This window comes from Schistocerca serialis, chromosome 1, assembly GCF_023864345.2.
Source record: "Schistocerca serialis cubense isolate TAMUIC-IGC-003099 chromosome 1, iqSchSeri2.2, whole genome shotgun sequence".
NCBI lineage: Eukaryota > Metazoa > Arthropoda > Insecta > Orthoptera > Acrididae > Schistocerca > Schistocerca serialis.
The window spans coordinates 1,057,920,353-1,057,942,534 of NC_064638.1; the positions used below are offsets into that span (position 1 = coordinate 1,057,920,353).

The following is a 22,182-nucleotide window of genomic DNA, read 5'->3' on the forward strand; positions in this document are numbered from 1 at the left end:
CAAAAGGTTGTAAAGGTTGATTGGTTGGTTGGTTGACTTGCGGGACGGGACGAAACAGCAAGGCCATCAGTCCCATCGGATTAGGGAGGGATGGGGAAGGAAGTCGGCCGTGCCCTTACAAAGCAACCACCAAGGCATTTGTCTGAAGCGATTTTGGGAAATCACGGAAAACCTAAGTCAGGATGGCCGGACGCGGGTTTGAACCATCGTCCTCCCGAATGGGAGGCCAGTCTGCTGACCACTGCGCCACCTCGCTCGGCAATTGTAAAGAAAATGCAGGATATGTTGCACTGAAAAACAATTGTTAAGACAAAACATCGATTCGTTTCCGAGCTAATTAGCACTGAAGTTAACAAATTCAAGTGCCCCTCCAAATACAGTGTGCGTCGTTCTCATAGCATAGAAGGCAACGGACGAGAGTGTTAAGCCTTTGATTCTGGGTCAGTCAGTACTACCGTCCCATGTCTAATTTTGTATTGCTTTCTTGTTCGGTTTTCGGACCGAGCGAGGTGGCGCAGTGGTTAGCACACTGGACTCGCATTCGGGAGGACGACGGTTCAATCCCGTCTCCGGCCATCCTGATTTAGATTTTCCGTGATTTCCCTAAATCGCTTCAGGCAAATGCCGGGATGGTTCCTTTGAAATGGCACGGCCGATTTCCTTCCCCATCCTTCCCTCACCCGGGCTTGCGCTCCGTTTCTAATGACCTCGTTGTCGACGGGACGTTAAACACTAATCTCCTCCTCCTCCTCCTCCTCCTCGGTTTTCGGAAACCACACGAAGGAAACGTTTGAAGACACCGTCTCTGGTGGGCCGCTTGAACATAAGCGCGCAGCGTCCTTAGTGGGTGATTTTTAATGCTAATTAATTCGGAAACGGCGAAGGTACCAATATTTTTTCTTAACTGTTATTTCTCAGCACGACCTACCCTACAGCACCCTTACAAACTTTCCAGGTTTTTTCTGACCACCCTGTATACTGGGTGTTTAGAAGTTTTGAATGAAACGTCTAGGAGTGATGGATCTCAACATGGGCAACAACTTTTGTTAGAGCAAACATGTTAGCTGACGCCTGCCCGCAACGCTAGCGTCCTTCGGTATTCATCGGCCTGGGACAACGAGATTCGTCGAACTAGCAGGGTTTAATGTTTAGGTGTGCTACGTAATATCTACCTCTGTAAACTCATAGAGTGATTTTCAACAAGGAAACCTTAAGAATGATTGTGTCTAAGGAGTAAAAGATATTTTAGTAGCGAATCAGGAACCTTATACTTTCATTAAGCCTGCTCCCTTTCGTAATGAGCAGAATACTGGACAAAAGGCAACACACGAGGTATACGCACAGCGCAGAGTGTCTACGCCCTGCCGCTTCTCAGGGGCATTACATTACACAGGGCAAGTGTCACAGAGCAATTTGTCTTTGATAAAAATTGTTCCCCATGACATTATCTAACACCCCCAGGCGTTTGTGGCAAAGACTTTGGAACAAACTATTCACATCGCCAGGAAGGATAGTAAATAAAGTTTCCGTGCTAGTTGTTTTTTCTCTGCATCTAACAGTCTTCCCACAAACACGTCACACAGTTTATCACCTGATGTTTCCTGCACATTAGTAACAACACCAGTAAGTGGATTACGCCTGTCAGTATAGACACCTCAACATCTGACCAGCTGCCCAGGGTAAGATGAACTTGCCCCTGCCACGTGTAACTGGAGATTCTGAAGTGTGGACATGAAGTCACAAAACTGGTAGTCTATACTGACAGGTGTAGTCTACTTAGTGGTGCTGTTACGACTGTGCAGGAAACATCAGGCAGTAAATTGAGTGACGTGTTTGCGGGAAGACTGTTCGATGCAGAGAAAATACAAACAGCACAGTGATTTGTGTACCATCCAAACATATCTGCACTTACACCTTCAACACCATGCATATTAGTGCATTTTTGTTCTGTTTACGGAACACACCTTGTAGAGGGTATTTTCTGTTCATTTATTTGTTTTTATTCATTTAAACGCAGAATTTATATTTTTTGTCATTATAATTTCTTTCAGGCTTCTCCCTTTTAGAGGTCTTAGCCCCAAATCTTGATGGCGTATCGTTTGTTTTATTTGCCCAAATTGGCTGGAAACTTGTGTGTGCCTGCTGCAGCCCCCCCCCCCCCCCCTCTCCGCCCCCCAGAGCACCTGAATAATAATATAGTTCTGATTAAATTAATCATCACACTTCCACATTTTCACTCAAATACCCTCATTAAATAAATCTTTCCATGGAACAAACTTGAACATATATTCTTAAATTCCACATTTCAGACACTGTGCCTAGGAATTCACTCTCTCCTTCTTTTTCTCCTCTCATCATGATCTTGGACATGGGCCTGTTCCGTCTTCTAAGCATCCAGCCATCTTTTTTGGTCTTGCTACTGATCTTGGCCGGACGCTGTGGACGAGCGGTTCTAGGCGCTTCAGTCCGGAACCACGCTGCTGCAACGGTCACAGGTTCAAATCTTGCCTACGGTATGGATGTGTGTGATGTCCTTAGGTTAGTTAGGTTTAAGTAGTAAGTCTAGGGGACTGATGACCTCGGCTGTTAAGTCCCATATTGCTTAAAGCCACTTAAACCATTTTTTTTGAACTGATCTTGTACCTGTAGGTCTAAAATTTAAGGCCTGTTTTGATAGTTTTGAATATGGCACCTTTGTAGATGCTCTAGCTAGGTTTGTCGATTACACTTCGTTTATAACACATATCCCATACCCTACTCTTACGTTTTCATTTCTTAGTCAATCTAACTTTGTACAGATCTTAACTCCTCTTCGAAATCTCGCTTCTTCCGTTTTGATTCTACTTTATTTCGATAGCTATGCTTCAAAAATTTCCGTGAATATTAAAATGAAGCACATTCAAATAAACTAGTCTGGCTCAATTAATATCATTACGGAATATCATTACGTCAGTCCGTTGAGTATATGAAGCAGTGACTGCGTTTTACAGAGTTTAACTCAAATCTTTTAACGGATACTCCATACCATTAGACCCATTGTCATGCTGCTGTCTCCGCGAACGCTGCTGCAGCTAGGAACTTTTTCCTCAGCGAGTCGAATTACTGCGTGGAGGCGCGTTAATTTACTGAAATAGGTTTGCAAAAATACAGTGCTCAAAAAAAGTATCCCTTTTTCGAAACCCCGTCATTATCTCCCATTGGGACGTACAAGTTTGAGATTTGACTCGAACACTCCTACAACTGTCCTCTGCTATGGTGCATAGGCGTAACTTGCTGTGACGTCACCTTCGGGCTCGGCGTCGTTTAAAACAGCAAGGCGTCGACACATGTGCAAAAACGCCCATAGCGCAGATGTTCACGAGATATTTAAGGTGTGTTGGGGATGTCGTATTGGCAACAAATGAAAAAAAAATGGTTCAAATGGCTCTGAGCTCTATGGGACTTAACTTCTAAGGTCATCAGTCCCCTAGAACTTAGAACTACTTAAACCTGACTAACCTAAGGATATCAGACACATCCATGCCTGAGGCAGGATTTACCTGCGACCGTAGCGGTAAAGCGGTTCCAGACTGTAGCGTCTAGAACCGCTCGGCCACCTCGGCCGGCTATTGGCAACAAATATCCACAATTCTGCACACATTATTGTGGATGTGTTACGCGACGGGAAGATCGTCACACACCCTCTTACCCACATTTCAACATCACATAAGGGGTGTCGGAGGGGTTACCTGCTCTCCGTCGCTAGAGCGGCAGCGACGCACCACTAGGCTGTATGCAAGTCGACGTCTCTGACAAGAAAATTTTTAATGTGTTCAAGAGACATACGTGGGTGGGCCGAGGGTGCTGCCGAACTGCTGGGTACCCTTTGCGTTTTATTCAAGCAAATGTCGATGTTGCACCCCACCGTGATCACGCCACAGGGGGAAGCGAAACGGGAGGGATTAAAGAACATAAAGTCCCTTTACTGTTTCGGATCACATTCAAATTTCGTCGAATGATTTTGAACGAACCCTTTCGGTTCCACCCTGAATGCCAGAGAAAAAACTGCATTCGCACTACGCTCCAAAGGAGACAGATCACGTTAAATGGGGGTTGCAGTCCCACGATGTCCTTTGAGTGGGGCTGAATCGTCCGTATGGCTGTCAGCAGTGTCGAACGTTGGCAAGAACGTCGGCGCGTTGCTCACAGCACTGCGAACTGTCGTTTTGGAGCGCGAAATATGTGGAAATCAACGCCCAAAGGAAAGGAGCAGTTTCAATGACGCCATGGTTCTGGCCTCTATCGCAGAGGCGTCAAACGAAAGGGTGAAATGTGCGTATGAGAAGGTGTGGCGACCTTTCCATCGTACGACTTGTCCACCATGGCGTTGGGCAGAGTTGTGGTGAACTTAAGTGCCAATGAGACTTCATTAACGTACATTACAACTCACATGACCTCCTGTGCTCTGGCCTTTCTTCCGCATTTTGCTGACTGAAGCATCGCCGAAATCGAGGGTGACGTCACAGGGTGCCACGCTTTTGCACCATTGTAGAGTGAGGTTGTAACCAACTTCGACCCAAATTGCAAAGTTTTGCCTCATAATGGGAGGCAATCACGTGGTTTTGAGAGGGTGATACTTTTTTTGCTCGGTGTATTAATACATGTTTTACCCACCGTCTGTAACCTAATTCTGTTATTCGGCAACATTTCTCCAAACCGCCTTGGCCTTATAACACAGAGGAAATGAAATAGTAGCACGGAGAGCCGATATGAGTGGACAGCCACTATGGCATGTGTATTTGGATTCGGTGCATCTTCATTTTTGGCCTTTCTTGTCACTATCCTTCCCCCCTCTTCCTCCCAGTCGTGCAACGGACAGGAATTTGTGTACCCACATGTGTGCTTTAGAGTCATCCCATGAAAAATAGTATGAACGTTTTAGCAGTACAGCTATGGGGAGACGAGGTGACCAACGTGTTGTTCGCCTAAAAACCACATCCAGTCTCGTCGCAACACCGGCTCTGCTGGGCGGATTCGATCTGAGGATGGCATCTCTGAAGCGGCGTGGTAAGCCGCTCAGCTATGCGGACGGGCCAATATAATTTCTTTCCGTATCTGGTTACAAACATCTCTTAGCACTTAAGGATAATGTACGGGGCAGTGAAATGAAAACGAGATGGATGGAGAAAAGCAACCAGACGGTCACGAATCTCTTTCTTCATGGGTCGAAAGAACCTGAGCAAAATGTGGATGGAGTATTAAGTTACCAAGGTTTTTTAGACTGCTCTCCTTAAGATTCAATGGAAGCTCTTACATATCTTAATACAGTCCCGATTTCTCCCTACACGATTATCATACACTCCTGGAAATTGAAATAAGAACACCGTGAATTCATTGTCCCAGGAAGGGGAAACTTTATTGACACATTCCTGGGGTCAGATACATCACATGATTACACTGACAGACCCATAGGCACATAGACACAGGCAACAGAGCATGCACAATGTCGGCACTAGTACAGTGTATATCCACCTTTTGCAGCAATGCAGGCTGCTATTCTCCCATGGAGACGATCGTAGAGATGCTGGATGTAGTCCTGTGGAACGGCTTGCCATGCCATTTCCACCTGGCGCCTCAGTTGGACCAGCGTTCGTGCTGGACGTGCAGACCGCGTGAGACGACGCTTCATCCAGTCCCAAACATGCTCAATGGGGGACAGATCCGGAGATCTTGCTGGCCAGGGTAGTTGACTTACACCTTCTAGAGCACGTTGGGTGGCACGGGATACATGCGGACGTGCATTGTCCTGTTGGAACAGCAAGTTCCCTTGCCGGTCTAGCAATGGTAGAACGATGGGTTCGATGACGGTTTGGATGTACCGTGCACTATTCAGTGTCCCCTCGACGATCACCAGTGGTGTACGGCCAGTGTAGGAGATCGCTCCCCACACCATGATGCCGGGTGTTGGCCCTGTGTGCCTCGGTCGTATGCAGTGCTGATTGTGGCGCTCACCTGCACGGCGCCAAACACGCATACGACCATCATTGGCACCAAGGCAGAAGCGACTCTCATCGCTGAAGACGACACGTCTCCATTCGTCCCTCCATTCACGCCTGTCGCGACACCACTGGAGGCGGGCTGCACGATGTTGGGGCGTGAGCGGAAGACGGCCTAACGGTGTGCGGGACCGTAGCCCAGCTTCATGGAGACGGTTGCGAATGGTCCTCGCCGATACCTCAGGAGCAACAGTGTCCCTAATTTGCTGGGAAGTGGCGGTGCGGTCCCCTACGGCACTGCGTAGGATCCTACGGTCTTGGCGTGCATCCGTGCGTCGCTGCGGTCCGGTCCCAGGTCGACGGGCACGTGCACCTTCCGCCGACCACTGGCGACAACATCGATGTACTGTGGAGACCTCACGCCCCACGTGTTGAGCAATTCGGCGGTACGTCCACCCGGCCTCCCGCATGCCCACTATACGCCCTCGCTCAAAGTCCGTCGACTGCACATACGGTTCACGTCCACGCTGTCGCGGCATGCTACCAGTGTTAAAGACTGCGATGGAGCTCCGTATGCCATGGCAAACTGGCTGACACTGACGGCGGCGGTGCACAAATGCTGCGCATCTAGCGCCATTCGACGGTCAACACCGCGGTTCCTGGTGTGTCCGCTGTGCCGTGCGTGTGATCATTGCTTGTACAGCCCTCTCGCAGTGTCCGGAGCAAGTATGGTGGGTCTGACACACCGGTGTCAATGTGTTCTTTTTTCCATTTCCAGGAGTGTATTACTGGAGCCATGAATAAAGACATTCGTGGCTGTCGATTTACTTCGAAGAAATGGATGCCTGGGTCCACTCACTGTTCCGCAGGCTACCGTAAACATTTTTCCATGAAGGGATGGACTGTCTTGTCTCTCAATGGACTAATTACTTTTGAAATACTAGATAGCTGACTTACTTTTTGTCCGTCTGTCTCGTACTCATTTAGCTGCCCATTGTAACTCTCGTGTCAATTTTCCTTTATAAATAGTACGTAACAGTCCGAGTTACAGTTAATTTTTGTACTGCTAGAGGTAACAACCGCTAAAAAGTAAAATAACGTTAACGCCAGGTCGAGATAGCAGAGCATATGAGGAACCAGTGAATGGAGCTACTTCGTAATGACATAACGTTTCCGTCACGAACAGCGGAAACTTTCAACCCTTCAGTAGAAACGTAAATAAATTGCGATTTGTGCTATTTTTATTTCAATAACTCAAGCAACAACAAGATGATAAAAATTCTTAATACGCCTCTATCTGTAGATACTTGTGGGAGAAGATTTCCGTTCGGTTTTCTGTCGTGTTCAGGAGGTCGCGGCACTTGGAGGCGCTACCTGACGCTGGCCAACATCATGCGCGAGTTCAACCCGCGCCTGAGGGGCTTCGCGCTGCGGCCGGCCGAGACGGGCACGCCGCTGGCGGGGCTCAACCTGGCCGAGAACGGCGCCCTGGACGACTCGCTGGTCCACCAGGCGCGCCGGCTCGTGCTCATGCTGCGCAGGGACCCCTTCGTCGATGTGGGCAAGCACTGGAAGGTACCTCCAACACCGCAGTGCGGCACTTGCTGCGCACCGCAGCGAAGCGACTGAGTATCTCTGCAGCCCTTTTATAAATACTAGTAGACAAAATGTTTTTCTCTACACGAAACTGATTTAGGGTCTATGTCTACAGTGGCGGTTTGCATGGTGACCTCATACTACTACGTAGAATGGGCTCTTTAGTATATTTTCTGGCGACCGATGTCTTTAGTTGGACTGATATGAGAATCTTTTACTGTCCTGAATACTCATATTTGCTGTCTTTTTGATAAGAATGTATACGAGTGGAGGCTTTTAATATGGTAGAGCGAATGCAACAGCTGCCCCTCTTTCTGTTCAACTGGTCGGTGTCCAGCTTCGATAAGTGATTCTGCTCACTGAATCAGAGGTTGAGAATTACTGTTGCCAGACCAGTTTCAATTCGTGTTACGAGAAAAATTGGTCACATCGTTTTAGCACTGATAAATTACGTGCGTAAGTGGATTAAGGCACTTTATGCTTTCAGTTTTTTAAACCAAATCAGAGGCCACACAATAAATTTTTTTTAACCCGCCAGTCTTCGGGTTGGGTCCTGTGTCAGCCTATCCACCTGAATTATCAGCTTCACTAAATCTTCGCAATTACAGGGTGACACACGGGAGATGGACGGTTTTTAATGAAATAATACTCAGACAACTTTAAAATTAATGCATGTTTATTTACACAAAATCAAAGCTCATTATTTGCCATTTTAGTTAACAAAATTATTTGTGAAAAATAATGTGGTCAAGGTGATGTCCATCATTTCGAATGCAGGACTCAAGTCTCTTCTCAAAATCCTCCATCACACGGACTAAAATCTCTGCGGGGATGGCAGCAATTTCTTGAATGATTGCATTCTTAAGCTCGTCCAAATTTAGTGGTTTGTGGTTATAGACAGTTCTTAAGATACCCCCACAGAGAAAAGTCACATACTGACAAGTCGGGAGACATGGGAGGCCGAGGAACATTAGCAAAACGTGAGATAATCCGGCCAGAAAACATGCGTCTAAGAACTGTCATTGAGGTGTTTGCGGTGTGCGATGTTGCCCCATCCTGCTGGAACCAAACGCGTTTTAAAGGGATTCGTCGTCTTCTTAGTTCTGGTTTCAAGAATGTTTCAAGCATACGAATGTAACGAACCGAATTAACAGTAACTGTGGCTCCGTTCTCTTAAAAAAAAAATAAGGTCCAATAACGCCAACAGAGCCAAGAGCACACCAGGCTGTTACTTTTTCTGAGTGTAGAGGACGCTGGTGGATAAGGTGTGGATGCTCTGGAGCCCAGTAACGTAGTTTTTGCTTATTCACGGCCCCGTTTAAATGAAAATGAGCTTCATCGCTCATCAATAAAATTTCACTTTCATTCGATACCAAAATCACTTGCATTCTGTAAGCGAAGTCTTCTCGTACAGCAAAATCAGTTTCCTTAAGTTGTTGGACAATGAGCATTTTGTAGGGATGGAATTTTAATTCTTTATGCAAAATTCGTCTAATCGATTCACGATTAATTCGTAACTCACTAGCATGACGTCTAGCTGGGCTTCTGACTGCCGCTTGCCTTACCCTTTCAACATTTTCTGGTGTCGTTACTCAGCGTCTTGCGCCAGGGTGCTTCTTATGCAGTACGTTTCCAGTTGATCTGAAGTTTTCCAACCATCTGAGGATTATGTTATTGCTCGTAATAGCTCCATGTCGACCGCCATTAAACCGCGCACGAAACAATCGCTGCGTAGCAATAATAGACTCACCACTTTTCACGAAACTGTCATAGACAAACACTCGACGTCACAAGTCCCACTGCTCCATAGTGACTGAGTAAATGAAATGGTGTCTTGTGTGGATCAGAACTATACCCACCACGACCACCTCCCACCACCGCACTCTCAGTACTACGCAGTTCAAAACCGTCCGTCTCCCGTGTGTCACCTTGTATTTGTTTCATATAAACTGCCAGCGAAAAAAGAAAATGCAGCAGCCTCAAGGCCAAGGTCATTTCACTGGCAAGTGAAGTGACGGGTAGTTCATCATCGTAGCACTCCGTCTTCAGACCACAAATGGCCCATCGGTACCATCCGACCGCCATGTCATCCTCAGTTGAGGATGCGGATGGGAGGGGCGTGTGGTCAGCACACCGCTCTCCCGGTCGTTATGATGGTTTTCTTTGATTGCAGCCGCTACTATTCGGTCGAGTAGCTCCTCAATTGGCATCAGGAGGCTGAGTGCACGCCGAAAAATGGCAACAGCGCATGGCGGCTGGATGGTCACCCATCCAGTGCCGGCCACTCCCGGCAGCGCATAACTTCGGTGATCTCACGGGAACCCGTATATCCACTGCGGCAAGGCCGTTGCCTCATCATTGTAGGGGTATTGGTAATAAATTCAGACAAAGTGAGAAACACAAGTCACCGTAAAGGGTTACCAAACCGTGTCATCATTACACAGTGTATCCCCCTCTGGCAGCAACCCATGCAAACGATCATAAACGTGCCGAACGGTACCCTGCGATAGATCTTCCCACGCATCTTCCGCTTTTTGTTGCAGTTTGGCATTGGCTCTTTCAAGGCCTAGAGAACGGATAAGTAATGTCCCATACCTGTTCAATTGAGGAGAGAGCTGGTAACCTTGGTGGCTAGGGCGGATGTTGTGCACCACGAAAAGCAAATTGCGTAATAGTAGCGCTATTTTGACGTGCATTGTCTTGCTTGAAAAGCATATCACCTTCCTGTCGAAAAAGTAATAGTAGCGCCTTTGCATTCTACTGGGCACTGGTTACTACACTCCGAAGAAACACCAACAGTGACCGCGAGACGTAACTGGTGACCCTCTCCCACCATCAGCCATGAAGACTCTGCATGACACCTCTGTGTCGCGTCCAGTGTTCTCTGGAATAGGCAGCTCGTTACGTCCACGTCGTTATGTATCCATCACTCACTTACAAACAGAACGTATTGGCTCAAATGTCTCTGAGCCTATGGGACTTAACTTCTGAGGTCATCAGTCCCCTAGACCTTAGAACTACTTAAACCTAACTAACCAAAGGACATCACACACATCCATGCCCGAGGAAGGATTCGAACCTGTGACCGTAGCATTCGCGCGGTTCCAGACTGTAGCGCCTAGAACCGCTTGGCCACAGAAAATATTCTCATCACTGAAGGCAACAGGGCGCCATTTCACTCTCCATTTAACTCTTTCATTGTTTCTGTGATAGCCTGGCCAGACTCACGTCCTAATGCAAACAGTTCCCAGTGGTCCATGATGACACAGGAGGCGCGACATGTGACCAGATTTTGTCCCTGGATGTTGTTCTATCGACTAACGCTGTTCGTACATTGCACCGATCTTGGCGTGTGTCTGCACGACACGGACTGCAGAACCTGTTCTGCAGATGTGGGACTGTTCCACGGACCACTGTTGAAAGCAGTGACACACCACCGATACACTGGTTGGTTGGTTGTTTTAGGGAAGGAGACCAGACAGCGTGGTCATCGGTCTCATCGGATTAGGGAAGGATGGGGAAGGAAGTCGGCCGTGCCCTTTCAGAGGAACCATCCCGGCATTTGCCTGGAGCGATATAGGGAAATCACGGAAAACCTAAATCAGGATGGCCGGACGCGGGATTGAACCGTCGTCCTCCCGAATGCGAGTCCAGTGTCGAACCACTGCACCACCTCGCTCGGTCGGATACGTAGTGCCCAACATGTACAGCAATCCGTCGATACGACCATTCAGCTTTCCACAGGCCCACAGCACGACCTCTTTCAAATGCCTGAAGCTATTCAGTAGCAATATGTACTCGTCGTTGGGGCATGGTTGTACGCTAAAATGAACGTTGTAAACACAGTTCACTTCTAAGCTCAGCACAGTTACTGCCTGTAGAGTTAAAACAGAGGATGTATAGACATTCCTATCAGTTTCGCCTCATCGCCAATGACCATGAAAGATAAATAACTAACACTACAACTCTTCAGTACGTATAACACTCTGATGAAGCTGTACATTGTCCTTGAGCATGTTGCTTTTTTCCGACAGTATCTTACAATATCTGTCCTCCCCTACAGATTTTATCCGCTACAACTCTCTTACGTAACAGGGAAGTTACTCACTGGTGTCTCAAAACATCAATCAGCCTGTTCCATTTTCTTGTCAAAGTTTTCTACAAGCTCTTCTCCTCGCCTATTCTGTGTGGAGGCTCCTCTCGTATAAGATTCCGTTTGAAGGCGTTGCTGCAGCGTATTTGCAACATAGTGAGACTCCAATGCGGGTATAAAAGCACCAACAGGTAGGTAAGCGATTAGTGTGGCATATTACCTTTTCAATTTTTCTGTATATTATTTTGCCACAAATCTGACTCACATAAACTGATTGTACAAAAGCTCTCAAACTTTTACCTTCCCTTTCCATCTTGTGGATGATATCATTTACGATCATCTGGCGCTATGTTTCCAGCCTGTTTACATACCGACTTAAATAGTCGTTTCGTTGACACTTTCGTCATTGATTTTAGAAATTCTGAAGGTGTCAATGCATTCTGCCGTGTTTAATCGCCTTTACTAACTTACCTATATCTTCCAAATCAACTATCATCTATTCTTCTGTCATGCCATCAGACAGTGCCTCTCACTCCCAAGGGTCTCCCATGAATTCTTTCCACCTACTCGCTCTCACCTCTGCCTTTAACAGTGGAATTGTTCAAGTAGTCTTAATTTGGACGGCTTCGGTTTCAGTTTCACCGAACGTTGTTTTGACTGTTCTGCATGATGGCTTAGTTCTTCCGATGAAAGTTTCCTTTTCGATATCTTCATATTTTTATTGCAGTCATTTTACCTTAGCTTCGCTGTGCTTCCTTTTTATTTCATTCGCAATTGGCTTATATTTTTTCACTCCTTTTTTTTCCTAAACAGTTTTGTACTTCCTTCTTTCTTAGATAAGTGAAGTACGTATTCTTTTATTCAACCTCTCTGCGCATTATCTTTCTTGTACCCCTATTAAGTCTGCTCAATTTGACCTATTGTCCTTTTTAGAGATATCGATTTCTCATCAACTGAACTGCGTACAGAGTATTCACTAACGCAATCTCTATAGCCAAACAAACCTTCAGAAACCGATCATATATCAGTAATACAGTATCCCACTTCCTTCCACATTGATACTTCCTATTTATTCTCATACGATTATCAAATTGTAATCAGAGTCAATACCTGTTCCTGGGTACACTGCAATTCAGAATGTCTCTGTGTCATAGTGCCGTAATCCAGCTGGAATGTTCTCTTGTCGCCAGACTTTTTCCAAGTATTCCTCCTCTTCTTGTAACTTCTGAATAATGTATTTACTATTAGTCGCTAAAATGCTTGCTGAGTTCAATTAGCTGCTCATTCCTGTTTCTAACGCATATTACTCTTGGCGCTATCTTCGGTTTCAACTCCTAGTAAAGGATTCCATTCGCCCATGATAATGTTTTCATCTCCTCTTACATACTGCTACACAATCAATATTCTCAAATATTTTATTTTCCTTTCCTCATTATAGTTGTGACCCAAACTACTTTTTTCAGTGTTGCTTTGATGTCGATTCTGATGAGAACAATCCTATAATTGAACTATTTACAGGAACTCACTCTTTGCCCTAAGTCGCTATTCATGGCGGATCCTATTCCGTTACATCATTTTCTGTAGCTGTTGATGGTACCCCATATTTGTCTGATCAGGAATCCTTGCCTTCTTTCCATTTCATTTCACTAACCCCCACTATATCCAGTCCGAGTTTTTGCATTTATCTTTTCAAATTTTCATGTCTTTACCACAAAGTATGGTACGTAACGAATAGGAGGGGGGGGGGGGGGGGGGTAGTGCAGAGAATGAGTTAGTGTGTATGGTTCAGTGATAGGAATAGGATTATTCTCATTGAAATCGACAGCTAACCATCGCCACAACAATACGTCACGCATAATTGCCAACGTGAGAAGCAAAAGACTAAGAGATTGCAGGTGTGGGAATAATTCAGGATGCAAAGGGAAATTGAAATGTAATAATCATGTGAAAGAATCGCTGTAATTGGAAAATGAATTAAGAGAGAGTTACGGGAGTATATGGGCTCAACAACAGTAGTAAGAAAGGTTAATGGAATTCTCTCAAAATTTCAGCATTTGTAAGTTAATACATTCGAAAGACGTGTATGACTACCCCATACGTAGTGATAATTGAGACCTGCAACCTCCAAGCTACACATAAAGTAGAACTCTCATGTCAGAAAATGACCTGAAAACGCTGCCTGACACATAAAATTTAATACAAATAGTCACTCACTCACACACACACACACACACACACACACAGACACATACACACACGTTCATAATACAGCAGAACTGAGAAAGATGGACTTCTTTGGTGCTGTTTGAATACTAAAGGCTATTTGAACTATCTCAACCAAAATGTAATTCATGAAAATCATGTTTACATAAGATTACAGTAGTGTGCGAGATTATGCTGCACATTATCCGATAACAGCAAAGGTGAAACAGAACGTGTCCACCTACCTTATCAGCACCTATAACCTGATAGTATGCAAACAGGAACTACTTATTACTAATGTTTCGCGGCTGCAACCTAGTATGTGTGTGACTGTCAATGCATCACAGTTTTTATGGATCGTGAGGATAACTCACAACATATAACAGATGCTTGCTGTGCAGCTGTGCAGCGTGGCACGATACCTGAATTTCCAGCTGAGCTATACATTAATGCCGTATCTATAGCCTTATAGAGCATCAACTATATCTCTTCATTCGTTAGTACTTCGATATCCCACTTCTTTGCGCACTGATTCTTCGTGACTAGTCTCTTAAACTTCAGCCTACTCTTCGTCAGTCGTAACTGAGTGCGCCTTACAATCTGCCAACTGACTTCAGAATCTTTGCCCAACCATACAACTTCTTTGCGCACTGATTCTTCGTGACTAGTCTCTTAAACTTCAGCCTACTCTTCATCAGTCGTAACTGAGTGCGCCTTACAATCTGCCATCTGACTTCAGGATCTTTGCCCAACCATACTCCTGACCTTTTCCAATTACACCTCCTCCTCTTGTGTTTCTTGAACGGAGTATTTGCTGTTATTATCTGAAATTTACTGCGAAACTCAGTCAGTCTTTCTCCTCTCTCATTCCTATAGCCAAGCTCATAGTCTGCCGTAACCCTTTATTCTACTCCTCCGCCTACAACCGCACTGCAATCGCCCACGACTATTAGATTTTCATTTCCTTTTATTTACTGACTTCACTTTCAGTATCCTGATACACTACTCCTGTCCCTTCATATTGTGCTTGACATCGGCAGTCACCTGAACTGTCGTTGTCATCATTGGTTTGCTGTCGATTCCGATGAGAACACACTTATCGCCGAACTGTTCACAGTAATTCACTCTGTATCCTACATTCCTATTCATAACGCTTTCTACTACTGTTACCTCATTTTCTGCCCTATACTCTTCTTACCATAAATTCTTGTCTTCTTTCCATGTCACGTCAGTGACCCTTACTATATCTAGACTGAGAACTAGCATTTCCTTGTCAGATTTTCTTGCTTCCTTGCCACGCTCAAACTTCTTTCATTCCACGCCTCGACTCGTAGAATCCTACCCTGTCGTTGTTTCTTCAATCTTTTTCTCATGGTCAGTACCCTACCCATCCCTTAGCGTTATCCTCACGAAGATTGGAATGGAAGACTAGTCCAGAAGCTTTTGCCAATGGAGAAACCATCACAATGCTTTTCGACAGCAAGCCAGATGCCCTCTGGATGTACGTTACATGTCTTTAATGCAATGGCTTCAGCTGCCTTCTGCATGCTCATGCCGTTAATCGTAGGTGGTTCTTCCATCTTTTAGGGGCGGTTTGCAGTTCCAAAGGAAAGAGTGTGGCCTGAACATCTGTCCACTTCTCCGTCCTCTCTGACAAGGCCTTTGGCAGAACAAGGGCGTCTTCTCATGCCAGAAGTCTTCAACCGCCATTGCTAGTGATTTTTATTCAAAATTTAAGCTGAAGTTCGAATTCAGGACCCAGAACATTCTGATCAATTGTCAAAGACGTCACCCCTGGACCACCTGAATTGGCTGCTGACAGCAACTATTTATCACGTGGCTGTGGGCTTTACGCACACTTACACACACTGTTCCATGGATCAGCTTCAGAACCTCTGTTTTCTCAGTGACCATCTCGATCTTTTCTCCTATTTCCCCAATTATGACTAAAACGTCTGCTATTCCAACATATCTGCCTCATATAAAAAAATAGTTTCACTGCATTCGGATTCCTCTTCCGAATTCCTCCATATAACATGCCCATACCAGTCGACATGAATCAAATCATCCAGGATCATAATTCCAGCTTCTTTGCGGCCTCAGATCACGGTAATCAAACTAATTGTCGTTCCTACCATGACTCTTTACACCACTACTATCACATTCCAACTCTATTTGTAACCTTTGGACACTGATAAATCACCCTTAACGTGACCTACAAATTTATTTTGATATAAATGTGAAAGAATTTCATAAGATCAATGTGAATGTACTCAGCAGTGCAGTTTGACTCTGTCTTGGGGTGCCTCAGACCAATATGCAGACAAAAAGATGTGCCTAAACTAATCATACGATTCACAACTCATAATTAACATACGTACGTGCACAACAGACTCACGTTCCAAATAACAACACACAAATTCAATGTTATGACCAGTGGCCATGTTGAAGGCAGTGAAAAATCAAACTACTGAAACGAAGCATGAGTATGATTATTCTTTGATGTATTTCTGAAACCTAAAACCCTTTAATAGATAATAAAACATCGTAATCCCTTGTAATGGCTTCACGGTGTGTATTTTCATGATCGAAATGACCACTTCTCGTCTGATAATGAGATGCAGTATCTGAGGCATCTTCATGACCTGAATCCAGATCATCGGCAGGCACATGACATATTTCACAACAGCGACATTAAACACAAACTTCACTTAACTTTTCGTCAGTCTTAGACACTCTCTATTACTCACCCTGATTCCCCACTTCTCATGCTAATTCCCATCTGACATTCTTTAAACCCTAACAAGGACATTGCCTCTTCAGACTCACCGACATCTACTCGTATAGCACCCCTGGAAAGACACTCAGGATTAACGACTATTTGTGCTACAGTAGTACTAAATCAACGATTATCATAACTGTTTGTTTAATCCCTCCCCTACTCTCTGATGTATGACTTTCAGAGACCACCTTCAACTTCTGAAAATTCATTTATAAACCCAGCTGTAATACAGCATGACATAAAATTTGTTCTTGAATTTCAGTAACAACTTCCTGGGTAGATATCATTTCAAAACTCTGACATTCCTGTTACATTCTTTACGCATTCCTTCCTTCAATTTTGTAATTCTGCTTGCAGCTATTTAGTCTGTTCATTAATAATCTCCTGAAATATATTCTCACCATAATCAACAGTGGCAGGTTTACTTTCAACGTTAGAAATTATCTCATCAACATAAGAATGGCACCGTACCCGTAACTGTGCGCTAAACGCATTACATTTCCTTGCAACATCTTCACTGCAAGGTTTACATATTTTATCTGAAGTATGTACCTGTCTCTGCAAAGTAATGACATTAGCTTCTAATTTTTCTCTTAATTCCCTTGTATTAATTTGTACTTTTTCTCCTGCTTTCTCATCCAATTCCTTATTATTATCTTTTCTTATCTCCAGACTAATCTCCACTCTCTAATTAAGTCACTTCACATCAGCTCCGAATTCATTTTTTGGCTTGCATGTAGTTTTTCATCAAGTCTTTTTGTATTGGTCTCTAACTTCCTTAAGGATGGCAGCAAAAAATTATGGGAACAGACTGATGAATTGTAAGTGTAGGAATTCAAGTGTTACTTTGCTGTTCAGTCTGAACAGGATAAGCTGCAGAGGTTCCAGAGGCTCCTACTGCTGTACCATAACTAGTAGATTCAGTTGACAGAACCACAACAGATTCAAGTGTTCCATCAATCCAAGATTATGATATTAACCCCTTGATTCACAAAACTAACTTTTTGGGTACAAAAACTTCCTTCTTGATTAACTGACATCTTAAGTGAGCCACTGTGAGAACAACTGGCACATTCTGGTATAGCACCAGTATGGAAAATACCTCAATCAGGAATTTCCATCAACTAAGATTTATCACAACTTTGTTGGTGTCTCCTAAAATGCACCCTTGTTGCCTCACTCTGGCTAAATGTAGGCTTCTCCATTATGCACTGAATAATGTCACCACCAAGGAGCAATAAACAGCTTCAAAGACACACATCAAAGTTTGACACATCAAACTGGGTATATTCCATAAAAAATTCTCAGAAAACAAATCATCCAAGAAGACTCAAACAATTCTTCACAAAGTGCCTAATTATTAAGACAAGGAATATAACTGCTCAAAATTTCTCCTCAGTACCATAGACCAGAATCAACATCAGAAATTCATTTAAGGATTCAAAATATGAAAATGACTTAATACTCAACAAAATACTACTGTAGTAATGAAATAGCAAAAATACTTTGCAATTTATTCCACAAGAGTGTTACCTGAACATCCACAAGAGCCCCAAATAGTCTTAAGCCTCTACCTATCTCCTCCACATAACAGCAGATCCTGATTCACTTACAAAAAATTTTAAAGTCCCGAAAACTTATCTAGCAGACAAGTAAATAAATACAGGTAAACTACAGTAAGTTCAATGTCTTTAACATCTCTTAATCAACTAGAAATGCCTCCTCAATGGAGTCTGTATGTCAATTCCTTTAACAGAAAATTCATGGGGTGGGGAGGGGGAAGATGAATTTCTCAAACCTACACCTCAAGTCATAGAAACTGATTCTTAAAGAAAGATTCCAACACTGACTCACAGTACTATTAAATTCTTCATGACGCCCATACAGTTCGACACATGGATCCTCTTACTAATACTTGAATCATGAATAAATAAATTCCAACATTTTCCTCAGGTAAAAAATATCATTGTAATTAGTCAACATCAATCTGCGAAAGGTGACCTCACAAACAGGTAGGTAGTTGAAGGAGAAACAAACAGAAATCTCATACTCATTACAAAGTGACCTTTCCTGTATTTTAAAAATAAATGACAAGCCTTCAGAGCATAAAATTGAACAAAATTTTAATTACAACCCAAGTCCACCACATTCCACAAAATCACCACTTTGTGTTGCTTTATCATCAGTATAACAGCAATAAATTATTTGATATGGTCTTCACTCTTTTTCTAAACAACTTACAGCAATTTTTCTTCTTCATTTCTACTTCATCAACACAAAACATTTAACCACATAAATCTCATACCCAAAAGAACAGATAAAATGGAAATACTCAGTAATTTGATTTCAAAACATGAATGTAAATGTGAAGTTGTATGTTGTCATCACAAGTAACACAACCATGCAGTGAAAGACTTAAAGCAGTAATAAACATCACAGTTAAGATGTGTACCTTGTAACTAATCAGAAAAAATTCATACCGGCAAAAGATGCTGGCAGGATACCCAGTATTGAAAAATATGGGCAGATATGGTAAGAAACACATTAAATGAAAAAAACTGTAGCTAGTAAATGACCAGCAAATTCATAGGAACGAAAAATTCTTCCAGGGTGTTATGATAAAAAGCAATGACTAGACTCATAAGTAGTAATAATTAAGTCCTGAAACCACGTGATTCCAAGATACACCCAGATCATAATTTGGATACGCTGTAAGAATCTTAAAATTTAGTAGAAATAATCACATACACACGCCGTTTCATAATACAGCATGACTGAGAGAAACGTGCTTCCATAGTTAGTATCTGAGTACCTGAACAGTGATTCCTGAAAGATTGCTCCGAAAGTGAACATGTTTTAGCTTCTTGATTATAGCATCTAAATGTGCAATGAGGATATCTCCCCAGTTTTATAACTGTTGACTTGAAGTACAGCATCAGAGCAAAAATTTAATTCATAAATATCATTTATACATAAGATCAAGACCGTGTGAGAGATTACTTTGCACTAGATCTGATAAACAGCAATCGCTGAACAGCACCAGTTGACCTACGTTATCAGCACCTTTAACTTGACAGCATGTAAAGAAGAACTACATATTACTAATGTCACATGACCACAAGTCAGTATGTGACTGTCGATACATCAGAATATTCATGGGTCTTGAGGCTAGCCCACAACATGTAATAAGATGTCTACCTTGCAATGTGCCATGATCTTGTATTTTAATAACCAAGAATTATATATATATATATATATATAGGTAGTAATATATGCTTATATATATATATATATATATATATATATATATATATATATATATATATATATATAAGCATAAAGTAGTTTTGCTTTAATCAGAACCGTAAGTTGAGAACGTGATGTTTCGATTGCTTGTCGTTAATATGAATCTAATACTTGTAGGCTTGAATAACCACGTGGGTCCATGTGTTCAGTTACCATATAATAGCTTATACATATATATAAATGTGTGGAAATCGAAAAAGAGATGAGTGTCCGAAGGACTGACCTATCATACATAACAGTCAAAACAACCTTCTGTAAAATTAAAAGCAAGGGCGGTGAAACTAAGAGTGCAATGGGAATTCCATTGTTGAACGCAGAAAACAGAGCGGATAGGTGGAAATAGTAGAGTGAAGGACTCGCTGAGGGAGAGGATTCGTCTGATGAAGTGATAAAAGAATAAACCGGAGTTGGCAGGAAAGAGACAGGTGGTCCTGTATTAGAGCCAGACTTTAAAAGACTTAAGATCATATAAGACAGTTGGGATCGATAACATTGCATATATATATATATATATATATATATATACACTCCTGGAAATGGAAAAAAGAACACATTGACACCGGTGTGTCAGACCCACCATACTTGCTCCGGACACTGCGAGAGGGCTGTACAAGCAATGATCACACGCACGGCACAGCGGACACACCAGGAACCGCGGTGTTGGCCGTCGAATGGCGCTAGCTGCGCAGCATTTGTGCATCGCCGCCGTCAGTGTCAGCCAGTTTGCCGTGGCATACGGAGCTCCATCGCAGTCTTTAACACTGGTAGCATGCCGCGACAGCGTGGACGTGAACCGTATGTGCAGTTGACGGACTTTGAGCGAGGGCGTATAGTGGGCATGCGGGAGGCCGGGTGGACGTACCGCCGAATTGCTCAACACGTGGGGCGTGAGGTCTCCACAGTACATCGATGTTGTCGCCAGTGGTCGGCGGAAGGTGCACGTGCCCGTCGATCTGGGACCGGACCGCAGCGACGCACGGATGCACGCCAAGACCGTAGGATCCTACGCAGTGCCGTAGGGGACCGCACCGCCACTCCCCAGCAAATTAGGGACACTGTTGCTCCTGGGGTATCGGCGAGGACCATTCGCAACCGTCTCCATGAAGCTGGGCTATGGTCCCGCACACCGTTAGGCCGTCTTCCGCTCACGCCCCAACATCGTGCAGCCCGCCTCCAGTGGTGTCGCGACAGGCGTGAATAGAGGGACGAATGGAGACGTGTCGTCTTCAGCGATGAGAGTCGCTTCTGCCTTGGTGCCAATGATGGTCGTATGCGTGTTTGGCGCCGTGCAGGTGAGCGCCACAATCAGGACTGCATACGACCGAGGCACACAGGGCCAACACCCGGCATCATGGTATGGGGAGCGATCTCCTACACTGGCCGTACACCACTGGTGATCGTCGAGGGACACTGAATACTGCACGGTACATCCAAACCGTCATCGAACCCATCGTTCTACCATTCCTAGACCGGCAGGGGAACTTCCTGTTCCAACAGGACAATGCACGTCCGCATGTATCCCGTGCCACCCAACGTGCTCTGGAAGGTGTAAGTCAACTACCCTGGCCAGCAAGATCTCCGGATCTGTCCCCCATTGAGCATGTTTGGGACTGGATGAAGCGTCGTCTCACGCGGTCTGCACGTCCAGCACGAACGCTGGTCCAACTGAGGCGCCAGGTGGAAATGGCATGGCAAGCCGTTCCACAGGACTACATCCAGCATCTCTACGATCGTCTCCATGGGAGAATAGCAGCCTGCATTGCTGCGAAAGGTGGATATACACTGTACTAGTGCCGACATTGTGCATGCTCTGTTGCCTGTGTCTATGTGCCTGTGGTTCTGTCAGTGTGATCACGTGATGTATCTGACCCCAGGAATGTGTCAATAAAGTTTCCCCTTCCTGGGACAATGAATTCACGGTGTTCTCATTTCAATTTCCAGGAGTGTATATATATATATATATATAAAGCACCGTCTTCAGGTCACGAGCGGCCTACTGGGACCATCCAACCGCCGGAGGATACGGTCTCAACTTACGGTTCTGATTAAAGCAAAACTACTTTATGCTTCAGGAGAGGATAAAAACTTTGAATTTACAGTACAGTGAAATGAAGGATTCCGTTCAACGAAGTTACAGCGACCTATGAGCTTCCATTTTACTACACGCAAACACGTAGTCCCATTCCCGCTCACGGAATAATGACAACCAAGCAATGGTAATACAACCT

General features: G+C 44.2%; 1 protein-coding gene across 1 annotated transcript in view; it reads left to right on the forward strand.

Annotated features, from left to right (window-relative positions):
• The window catches only part of LOC126455256 (phospholipase B1, membrane-associated-like), a 68,252-nt gene that overhangs the window by 17,696 nt on the left and 28,374 nt on the right, over positions 1-22,182 (forward strand). Inside the window, exon 3 of the mRNA XM_050091161.1 lies at positions 7,324-7,550. Coding sequence (XP_049947118.1) covers positions 7,324-7,550 — 227 coding nt within the window. The remainder of the gene's footprint in view (positions 1-7,323; positions 7,551-22,182) is intronic.